This window comes from Mastigoproctus giganteus, chromosome 9 (assembly GCF_048544385.1).
Source record: "Mastigoproctus giganteus isolate SK-2022 chromosome 9, ASM4854438v1, whole genome shotgun sequence".
Classification (NCBI taxonomy): Eukaryota; Metazoa; Arthropoda; class Arachnida; order Uropygi; family Thelyphonidae; genus Mastigoproctus; species Mastigoproctus giganteus.
The window spans coordinates 201,937,843-201,950,260 of NC_143583.1; the positions used below are offsets into that span (position 1 = coordinate 201,937,843).

General features: G+C 37.6%; 1 protein-coding gene across 1 annotated transcript in view; it reads left to right on the forward strand.

The window, feature by feature from the left end:
• LOC150081033 (uncharacterized) overlaps nucleotides 1–12,418 on the forward strand; it is a 278,288-nt gene that overhangs the window by 106,094 nt on the left and 159,776 nt on the right. Inside the window, exon 8 of the mRNA XM_090380894.1 lies at nucleotides 9,220–9,353. Within this exon, the coding sequence (XP_090237020.1) occupies nucleotides 9,220–9,353 (134 nt within the window). The remainder of the gene's footprint in view (nucleotides 1–9,219; nucleotides 9,354–12,418) is intronic.

The following is a 12,418-nucleotide window of genomic DNA, read 5'->3' on the forward strand; positions in this document are numbered from 1 at the left end:
AACTTAGACATTAACCCTGATATACCTTCATCAATATCATTGATAAATACCGAAAACAACAATGGGCCCAACACAGAACCCTGGGGGACTCCACTAATAACATTAGTCCATGAAGAGCAGTATCCATTGATAACCACACTCTGTCTTCTCCCACTCAACCATACTTTTATCCATTGTAGCAACTTGTCCTTAATACCATACTGCTCCAATTTGTACAGTAATCTTCTGTTAGCCACAGTATCAAAAGCTTTCCTGAAATCCAAGTATATGATATCAAAATTATTCTTTTCATCCAGTTCCTTTGTGACCACATCATAGTATCCAATCAAATTTGTCAGACAAGATAGATTTGATTTGTCTTGTCTTTAACAAACCCATGCTATGTCTGGACTATAAGTGCAGTCTTGTCTAGATGATCCTACATCGCTTCCTTAACCAGATGACTTCATTAATTTCCCTGGTACAGAAGTTAGACTAAAAGGTCTTTAATAACTGAGAGGAAAGTGGAGGAGAGATTGTTGAGGATAAACATAAAAATGGCAGCTGGGGTGGATGGGATCTATCCAGTTATATTAAAGGAGGCAGCAAAGGAACTAAGCAAACCCCTAGCCATAATTATCAGAGCTTCTTTGGACTCAGGGGAGGTACCCATAGACTGGAGATGTGCAAATGTAACCCCAATTCACAAAGGAGGATCAAAGGCTGACACAAGTAATTATAGACCTGTTAGTTTAACTTCTGTTCCAGGTAAATTAATGGAGGCACTGGTTAAAGAAGCACTGCAGGATCATTTAGACAAGAATTCAGTTATAGCTCAGACGCAGCATGGTTTTGTTAAGGGCAGGTCTTGCCTGACCATTGATTGGATACTATGATGTAGTCACAAAAGAACTGGATGCAGGGAATAACTTTGATATTATATATTTGGATCTTAGAAAGGCTTTTGATACTGTTGCACATGGAAGACTGCTGCACAAATTGGAGCAGTGTGGCATTGGAGGCAAATTGCTGCTATGGATAAGGGGATGGTTGAGTGGCAGAAGACAGAGAGTGGTAATCAGTGGACACTGCTCAACGTGGACTAATGTTATTAGTGGAGTTCCTCAGGGTTCAGTGTTGGGTCCATTGTTGTTTTCGGTGTTTATGAATGATATTGATGATGAGATATCAAGTTTAATGTCCAAGTTTGCAGATGATACAAAGGTTGGCAGGGTTGTTAAGGACACCACTGACGCTATGCTGCTGCAACAGGATCTGGAAAGGTTGAACAGATGGGCTGAGAGGTGGCAAATGAAGTTTAACATTGACAAATGTAAAGTACTACATATGGGAAACAGTAACCCCAGAGCAACGTATCAACTCTGCGGTACTACACTGACAGTGGTGGAGAATGAAAAGGACCTGGGGGTAATTGTGCAGGCAGATATGAAGTTCTCTGAGCAGTGCAGACGAGCTACTAGAGTAGCTCATGGTGTCTTGTCAATGATATACAGGAATTTTTCTAGCAGCGATAAGGAGGTGATTATTCCCTTGTATAAGGCAATGGTTAGGCCACATCTTGAGTACTGTATACAGGTCTGGAGGCCTCATTTCAAGAAGGATGTAGAGCTGCTCGAACGGGTACTGAGAAGGGCAACAAGATTAGTGAATGGAACAAAGGGTTGCTCTTACAAAGAAAGGCTTAAGTTTTGCAAATTACAGAGTCTGGAGACTAGGCACCGGCGAGGTGATCTGATAGAGGTGTATAAAGCTTTGAATGGTTTGAGCATGCTCAATGCCAATGGGATTCTTCATCTTGCTCAGAATAATCAGCTCAGAGGGCATAAATTCAAATTGAGGAAGGACGGATGTCGGATAGATGTGCGGAAATTTGCCTTTGGCCAGCGGGTGGTTGGTTGGTGGAACCAACTTCCATCACTTGTTGTTGAAGTTGATAGCCTAAACAAATTTAAGGCTCAACTGGACAGGTATTTCGAGCGAACGGAGGGGTGAAATGGGAGTGGTGTGTTTTTTTTTTTTTTTTTTTTGGCTGATGCTGAATAAGCTTGCTTTCTTGCATCATATGCCTCTGCTAATGCTAATTATCTGTGTCACCCTCTGACCCCCCCCCTTGTGAATTGGGGACATATTTCTACATATCCACTCCATGGGGCCTCCCCTGAGTCCAAGGAAGCCTTCATAATAATGGCTAAGGGTTTGCTTACATCCTTTGCTGCCTCCTTTAATATAACTGGATAGATCCCATCCATCCCAGGTGCCTTCCTTCTGTTTAATTTCAACAATTTCTCCTCCGCTTTGCTCTTAGTTATTAGAAAATCACTTAGCTCCCTGTTAGAGTTTGATAAACGTCTGGCATTCCCCTCCATGAATAACTTCTCATGTGTGAATGTAGATGCAAAATATTCATTCGGTTTATCAGCTACCTGAGCATGATCATCAATAATCAAACCCTCTGTATTAAGTGGACCAATCTGATTCATCCCTTTTCTTCTAGAATTTGCATAAGTAAAGAAATCTTTGCTGTTTTGATTGACAAAGCTCTCATCATATACTCCTTCCTGTTGTGTCTGGACAGAATTGCAGACAATTTCAAATTTAACCCTAACTTGTGACTTTTTTTAGTATTGACCTTTACTTGTTAAGTAAGTCCGCAGATCTCCTACACTAATGTCATTAGTGCCAACGTGTACAACAATATTACCCTTTGTGCCCTTAAAAGATGATAGCTGCTCTACAACATCATTAACTTTTGCCCTGGCAGACAAACCCGGTCCTATTCCAACTATCCTTTTTTTATTTCCCATCTCCCTGACAATAGAGTTACCCCCAATAACTAGCTCCTGTAGGACCAGCGCATTCTGCCCTGAAGGTTGCCACTGTGTTGCATGATGATCAATTTCAAGCTCTGACATTGATGTTGGCAGCTGAGAGCTTGATGGGTCCCCCAATTTAAGTCCTTCAAGGGCATCTACCCTGTCCTTCAGGCTCTCATAAAGGCCCATAGCAATGCTGAGTTGGCGCATAAGTTCTTCACACTGCTTGAATTGAGCAAACACAAAGACATCCCCTTTGGCAACATCATGTCCCATCCCAGAAAGGTCTGCAAACATTCCACAAGTTGCACATTTTCTTTAGGCTGTGATGCATTGGAGACTCGCACTCTTCGGTTCTCTCCTGAGCTACAGCACTCCCACTACTTTGTGCACGTTGCTTTGCAGCTCTAGTCTGGGGCATGATTTTCGTTTAAATAGTTTAATTAATTAACAATGAAAATTAATAAGGTTAATAAATTTAATTGATTAATTTACTATATTATACTTGACTATACAATACTATACTAAGCTAATGCAGTAATATGTATTCCGCTGTATAGTTTTACGTTGTACCTTAGCTGTCAAATTCAAGACATAACTTGATAACGTACAGTTATCAAGTTATGTCTTGAACAGTATAGCATAACTTGATAACTGTACGTTATCAAGTTATGCTATACTGTAATGATCACAGTTCTAAATTAGTTATATCCTTAGCTACATACAAAAGATATATGCCCAAAAAGTGATTAAAAACCTTCAAATACTTTTTTATTATAATTAAATCCCTCCTATTCTTCTATGCTACTGATTATTCTATGATATACCAGCCAAATACCAATACAATAGCAGTAAGAGTAGTGAGTTGTGACTTACAAAGTCACTAGTTAAACTTAAAAAAATACACTAGCGAACGCTGCCAAGCCTATTTAAATCTATTTGTAAAACATAAATTAATATGCTAACTAATCAAAATTACAATAAAATTTCAATGAAAACTTATTGGCTTATAGCAGCTACAGAAGTCTACATCTTCACCTGGCGGCCAACTCCAATAAGGTCAAAAATCTGAACAAATCGGAAGTCCAAACTCCCCCCCCCCCCCATTCTAATTAGTTCAGATGATTATCAATGCTCTACTATATATATATATATTTAAAAAAAAAAATTTTTTTTTGTTATTCTTAAACCGTGTTAAACTGAAATAATAAAAATCACAAAACAAAAATTTGTAGCATTTTTCCAACTGTGCAAAACCAAAATCATGCAATTCAAGTACTGTGCAAATCGAGGGTTAAGTGTAATTTATTGTAATTGTAATTTATCCTTTAATAAATTGTTTCCGTTTCTTAATTTACAGCTCTACTTTATGTCCATAAGATTGGGAAAGAATCCTGAAACATCACTTATTAACATAATTATTAATAAAAACCTGTTTATATTTATCTTAATAGGTATTATCCACGTATCATTTCCTAATCATATAATATTAGGATATTGAAATTACAGAAGATTGCCTGTTATAATTTCTTTTGCACCTAAAGGCAATTAAGGCTGTAGGGTTAATGGTATATACTCATAATTTTTGGGTAGATGGTATGTTCAGCCATTAAGATTAATTATAAGGGCATCATTGCACTCATGGTAGATTTATTTGGATTGTTGCTGTGCTAATATATTGATAATATGGGAAGTCAGTTCTGAAGGTGAAGTGGGCAATTACTGATCAGTGTGACTTCAGTGGCAGGACATATAATGTAGGTTTATGCAAGTAGCCTTTCTGAGAAAACATAGCATGGCTATGTAAAGGAAAAATCGTTTGACTAACTTGGTTAACTGTTTCAACAGATCACTCATAAGTTGGACAGGAAATAATTTTGACATTATTTGGATTTGAGCACTACATTTGACTTAGATCCACAGAAGACAGTGTTTAAGCTGAAAAACATTGGGATCATAGATAAGATTAGATAAATTGCAGATTGTTTGCAGGATAGATAACAGTGTGGTTGTGTTTAATGGTTAACCCCTCCCCTCAGCATTAGACTTTGCAATACATCTCAATTCTTGGGATCTTCCAAGAATTGGTGCTGGGATCATTCTTGCTTCTGAATTTCTTAAATAACATTTACAAAAGGGATGGAGGGTGTAATGTCAAGATTGAGCGAGTAGTTAATGGGTTGTGCCAATCCGTGTTCTTTCAGAATGACTTGTATACACTTTGCGGATGACCAGAAACTTGGTTTAATTCTGCAAAATGATTCTGCAATGTGTTATATCTAGGAAATGAATGAAAACTTGAAAATAATTTATACATTAAGTGGAATTGAATTAAAAATAGCAGAGGAAGAGAGGGATTTGATGTCAGGCAGGTGGCAAGCAGATCCCATGGTATCCTGTCAATGATATATTGAATATTTGCTTCCAGAGATAAGGAGGTTGTAACGCACTGCTTGTGACACTAATGAGACTGTATTGGGATATTGTATGGAGACTGCATTTAAAAGAGACACCAGGGAAGCATCCAAAGGTGGAAATGTGCCTGGTGAGATTGGCAAATGGATGTTCATAAGGAAAAGCTGGAATATGTGAGCTTGGTAACTAACTACTTTTAGATGGGTTCTGTTTAGGGTATATAAGACCCTGAGAGGAGATAGTACAATGAATGAAAGCAAAATTTTCACTTTCATGATACTATTTTTTTTTTTATAAAAACCCCAAACACGAGAGGTATTAGAACCTATAGTACTTAGTACTGTGCTTGGGTTGAAGGTTGAGAAAATGAAAGAGGATATTTGTTAACATTAGACTTGAACTTCTGTAGATTGTAATTTTCAGGAAATATGTATGAAGGAAGGTTGTTCCAGAAAACGGCAGTTGAATGAATAAACGAGGAAGATGAAAATTTGGTTCTGTGAGTTTGAAGTTGGATAGTAAATGGATGTTGGCTGGTGCCAGCACATGTTTGGCAGCACAATTCAGAATGTTCTATTCATTCTGGAAGTATCTGTAGAAAAGACATTCAGCAGTATCAGTACATCTATGAGACAGTGAGTTGAGAGACTCTGTTAGAGATGAGTCTCTTCTGAATGGAAGCTAGAAGCCTGCAAGAGGTTTTGGGGCACCGCCCCAGATGTGGGAATAATATTCCATGGTAGGGCGGATTTGAGATTTGTAGAGTGAACAGCTGTTTGGAAGAAAATTAATGCCGAGAACAAAAGAGAAAACCAAGTTTTTTAGATGCAGAGGAAGCAATATTTGTAATGTGCTTGTGCCATGAGAGAGATTAGAAGTCAGGGTAATTCCCAAAAGAGATATATCATCTTGCCTAGAAATCAGAGTATCACCAAAGATAAGCAAATAACTGAAGAATCCTTTTTGTGAGATATAAGACACGACTGAGTTTTAAAAGGATTGAAATCAATTAAGTTGTCTTTTCCCACTGGAGAATTACCTGGAGATTGGCATTTAAGGAATTGGTAGTGGATATTCGAGAAGTTGAAGCTGATTGAGCAGGCCAAGGTTTCTCAAAATGGAAAGTGGAATGCAATGTGCTATCATCAGCAAAACTCTGGATAGGATTTCCTGTCAATGGAAGAAGGTCATTAATATATAAGAGGAACAGAGTGGGGGAAAGAACTGAACCTTGGGGGACACCAGCATTAGTGGAGAAGTTAGAAGACAGAGTGCCATCTACCATCATCCTCAGTGAGCAGTTAGAGAGAAAACTGGATAACCAATTACAAAAAAAACAATTGGCAAACCATAAGATGGAAGCTTATTTAGAAGACCTTTATGCCATACACGATCAAAGCCTTTGAGATGTCAAGAGCAACTGCTTGTGTTTCACTGAACTTTTCCATTGAATTTGTCCATAAATGGATAACAGAAGCCAGAATATCACCAGTGGATCGACACTGATGGAATCCATACTGGCGTTTGTTGATCAGATGGAAGGATTCTAGGTAATTTAAGAGTTGGCGGTTAATTGATTTTTCCGTTATTTTAGAAAGAGTAGAAGTAATTGCAATGGGACAATAATTGGATGGGAGGGATTTGTCGCCCTTTTTAGGAACTGACTGAATATGAGCAAATTTCCAAGCAGAAGGAAAAACACCTTTGGAATAAGAAAGGAAAAAAAGTGGCAAAGAACAGCAATAAATTCAGGAGCACAGGTTTTGAGAACGTTTAGAAATATCATCACGACGTGGAACTTTCTTATTATCAAGATCCATGAGACATCCTTTTGATGGGAGACCACAGGAGGCATTAGGCGCCTCCATAGCCAGGTGGGAAGGAGCAGCAGCAGCAGCAGTGCGTAACACACTCTTCTTGATTAGACCGGGGTTTGAGCCCGTCACCACCAAATACGGAGGATGCGGAAAGGTCAGGGAATGACCAACGCATATCCCTCAAGCAATATGGCCTTAGTTGCTAATGTTCCTAAAAACCAAATAACAAACAACAAACAACAACCACAGGAGGCATTGAATAGAGCGTGTTGGGAATGGTGGGAGGTGTTTTACGAAGATCATTAATACATGAGTTGGAAGGAAAATGGGATGGTAGCAGGTCAGCTTTATCCTTGGCTGAAGTAACAATGGAACCATCTGGCTTTGACAGAGGTGGGAGCAGAGATGGGCAAAAGTTGCAGCCAATAGCTTTGGCTAGAGACCAAAATGCTCAGCTACCATTAGGGCAAAAAGCAAGTTTTCTAATCTTAGCCTGTTCAAAATCTAGTGTGAACTGACTAATAACTGCTTTACAATTGTAAGCTTTGGTGTAGGCAGAAAATGAAACTGAAGAATTGGAAACAAGCCAATTACGATATGTAACATTCTTCTCTTGAACAGCCTTATCACATTTATTGGAAAACCAAGGTTTAGATAAAGGACGAGATTTTAAATTTGAGTAGGGAATAAAGGATTCCATTCCTACAAGAATAATTTCACTGATACTATCTGAGCAAACGTTGACATCAGAAGTTTTGAAACAGTTATCTCACTAAGGAAAAGAAGAAAAGAAATCTCGCAGGTCATTCCATTTTGCATTCTTGTAATACCAAACAACACGAGGTTGGGAATAGTCATGAGATAAAGGCTCCATTGGAGAAGAGACAATCTCCAAGTTGTGATCTGAGGTGTCTAAAGGACCACTCACTCCAACCATGTACTTAGAAGAGTTGTTTGTGAGAAAAAGATCAAGCGTGCTGTATGGTTAGGATTGCCTGGTATTATGGTAGGTAAATGAATGATCTGTGTGAGGTCATTAGTAATTGCAAAAGCTCCAGCATCTCGACCAGCTGGGTCGGTGTGACTAGAGAATGGAAGCCAGCTGGAGTGTGAACATTAAAATCACCAAGGAAAATTACCTCGCTGTTAGGAAAGTTGGACTAGAGAAAGTCAAGTTGCAAAGAGAGGAAGTCAAAGAGCTCCACGTGATTAGTGGAGTTGGGAGAACGGTAGAAACAACAGATGAATTTGACAGAATGAGGTAGAGAGATTTTAAAACAGAGAAGGTTGAAAAGAGGAGATTCTAAATTACCAAGTCTCTGACAGAGAATATCGCAATGGACATATGCACAAGTACCACTAGAACTAATATCATTAAATAATAGTAGAACAAGTATCCCTTCTTACTGTGAAGTTTTCTTTTAGCCAGTGGATTAATTACTAGAGTAAGTTACTTCAGTGTATAGTTGAGATTGACAGATTTGGGAAATTCAGGTCAGCTGGATCAGTATTTAACGAGGAGGAGAAAATGCGTAGTTTTATTTCATTTATTATTTTTTTGGCCAACTCAATAAAAGTCTAGGACTTCACTGCACTACACGAATGACATTAGTACTATGATTAGTTAGGGATATTCATACTAAGAAAGAATTGAATTCTGTAAATTTTGTCGTCTGTGTGGAGACCTAGTTGAAAGTTTCAGGCTTTAAAATTGAATGAACCAAATATAGATGGCTTCTTTACTCTCTCAGGTGATACACACAAGGAGACAAACATTTAAATTGAAAAAGGATAGTTGAATAACAGATGTGTGGAAATTGTGTTCATTCAGAGAGTCAGTGTTTGCTGGAATAATGTTGCATCTAATATTGCAGAGATAGGAAGTTTAAATGCATTCAGAGAGGGGGTTGGGTTGACAGTTTATTAAAATTAACAATTAGTTTTATTTACCAAAAACTTTCTCTTTATTTGCCTTATCTGTCTGTTTTTCTCTGTCAGACTTTTATGTTGGAATTACTTAACTCCAACATGGAAACCTGAATGGCTTAGGGGAGAAGATCTTTATTGACTTTCTCCACTAAGCCATTTTGGCTCATTCTCTTATATAACATATTTAGTTTATTTAAAAATTAATTAATTTTAATTCAAACTCTCAATTCTCTCTCTTCATGTAGTTTGAGTAAGGATGAAATCTCAAAAATTTGCCATGTGTTTGGCTTATCAACTTGCAACAGAAGCATAAAATCCATGATCAATGAAATTATGAATTTCTTGAAGAAACCAGAGAAAAAACTCGATAAATGTTCAGGTAAGTTTTTGTTTGTATTTATAAAAGAGATGTATGCTAGAGATGTATGTTTCAGGGTTTTTTTCCTCTTTTTCTAGGAGAGGGATTGACTACTTTGTTTATAGTGCACAATTCATGTGGTGTGGAGATTCTCGCTTCTGAAATAAGTGAGCTTCTAATTGCAATTCCATAGGCTCATTGAATTAAGGACAAAAGCTGTGGGAGCTACTGGCACAATAAAATATTATTTATATCATATCAGTGTGTAGATACACCATAGACAACTCTTAAGAAACTACAAAGTAGTTGTTGTAGGCATCATTTGCTATTTCTCATATTGTGCTCTGCCTTCACGACGAGTTGCCATGATATTGCACTACCTCGAATAAGTAATGCTTCACTAATAGAGAAGACTATTGTTACTTATTCTCAATGAGTACCACCACCCAGACATGTTTCGAGGCTGTTGTGAATTTAATGTGAAAAAAAACCCATTGGACCAGATCAAACAAATGAATTATAAAATTCAAACCATTTGTCCCTATTAGACTTAGAAAAGCAAAAAGGTAGAGGGAAAGTAATAGTAGTAGTGGAAGAGGAAAAGAAACATGTAGAAGAATGAAAGGGACAGTAACTCTTCAACTCACACCACTCAAAAACTCAAATTCCTCCAATAGGTAACGCTTCCCCAGTAGAGAAGACTGTTGTTACCCATTCTCGGAAACTCCGTGAATATCAGGCTCCCCAGACATGTTTCGAGGCTATTGGCCTATCATCAGTGGGTGGGCAGGTACCCTGGTATTGCAGGCATGACAACCCAGTTGTGAAGATAATCACACAATATGAGAGATGCCAAAAGGTGTATATGACAATATTTAAAATAAATATTGTCATGTACACTATCTACACACCAATATTATATAGATATTAAACTCTTAATGTATTATGCCTTGTGCATTTAGTTATTTTAAATATTGTCATATACACCTTTTGGCATCTCTCATATTGTGTGATTATCTTCACAACTGGGTCGTCATGTCTGCAATACCAGGGTACCTGCCCACCCACTGATGATAGGCCAATAGCCTTGAAACATCACTTGGGTACCTACCTGCTCACTGAAGAAGGGCCAAGTAGCCCTGAAACGGCACCAGGGGGAGCCTGATGATGTCCAGAGTTTCCAAGAATAGGTAACAACAGCCTCCTCCACTGGGGAAGCATTGCCTATTCAAGGAATTTGAGTTTTTGAGTGGTGTGAGTTGAAGGAGTTACTGTCCCTTTCATTCTTTTACACCGTTTCTTTTCCTCTTCCACTCCTACTATTACTTTTCCTTTACCTTTTTTGCTTTTCTAAGTCTAATAGGGACAAGTGGATAGTCGAGTTATTTTCCCACACATATACAAAAGTTGAGTTATTATCCCACACATATACAAAATAGCCTTGAAACATGTCTGGGTGGTGGTACTCACTGAGAATAAGTAACAATAGTCTTCTCTATCAGTGAAGCGTTACTTATTCGAGGTAATGCAATATCATGGCAACTCGTCGTGAAGGCAGAGCACAATATGAGAAATAACAAATGATGCCTACAACAACTACTTTGTAGTTTCTTAAGCGTTGTCTATGGTGTATCTACACACTGATATTATATAGATATTAAACTCTTAATGTATTGTGCCTTGTGCATTTAGTTATTTTAAATATTGTCATATACACCTTTTGGCATCACTCATATTGTGTGATTATCTTCACAACTGGGTCGTCATGTCTGCAATACCAGGGTACCTGCCCACCCACCAATGATAGGCCAATACTGATGATAAGCCAATAGCCTTGAAACATGTCTGGGGAGCCTGATATTCACGGAGTTTCCGAGAATGGATAACAACAGTCTTCTCTACTGGGGAAGCATTACCTATTGGAGGAATTCGAGTTTTTGAGTGGTGTGAGTTGAAGAGTTACTGTCCCTTTCATTCTTCTACATGTTTCTTTTCCTATTCTACTACTACTATTACTTTCCCTCTACCTTTTTGCTTTTCTAAGTCTAATAGGGACAAATGGTTTGAATTTTATAATTCATTTCTTTGATTTAATAGATCTGGTCCAATGGGTTTTTTTTCACATTAAATTCACAATATCCTTGAAACATGTCTGGGTGGTGGTACTCATTGAGAATAAGTAACAATAGTCTTCTCTATTAGTGAAGCGTTACTTATTCGAGGTAGTGCAATATCATGGCAACTCGTCGTGAAGGCAGAGCACAATATGAGAAATAGCAAATGATGCCTACAACTACTTTGTAGTTTCTTAAGAGTTGTCTATGGTGTATCTACACACCGATATTATATAGACATTAAACTCTTAATGTATTATGCCTTGTGCATTTAGTTATTTTAAATAAAATATTATTGTACAAGTATGGCATAGCCTTATTGCTACATGGCTGTTTCAAACTAAGTTTGCTATTACATGCATTGATTTCATATTGTAGAGGCATTTCACCATGAATTGTTCAATGTTGCACTATTACAGGGGTGGCAAACCTTTTCCTGCAGTGCCATAATATGTTGGAAATGCATCGTATCCTACCTGGGGTGAATCCAGAATCTACAAGTATCAATATCTCTCCCGCTCCCAAATATTTCTCCATTCCAATCCAATCCCCACTTGCCACTACCAAATGTTTTTGCTACTTACTTATAGGAATTTCATGCCAAAGGCCACATAATAAAAAAAATTAAAACAGTTTTACTTTTATAAAATAAATTTCAACTTGCAACAAGTTGTTTATTATCTTTTTGTATTAGGGCTTTTAAATTTTATACTCACCCTTCTTTAATTTGCTTCTTTAATTAAATTTTGTCGTCAGTTGCAATTTTGTGCAGGAAATCATTCCTGATTTTTATTCTTTCATATACAGGTGTCCTTGTCATCTGAGGATAATTGGTTCCAGAAAATTTCACTTAATACGGAGACCAAATTTTCATAATGTGTATTATTTACTTGTCTACATCACTCCTTTTTCTTGTTAATTTAACCTCAGAATATCAAATCATGTTCTTCGCTCTGCTTTCAATATACAAAA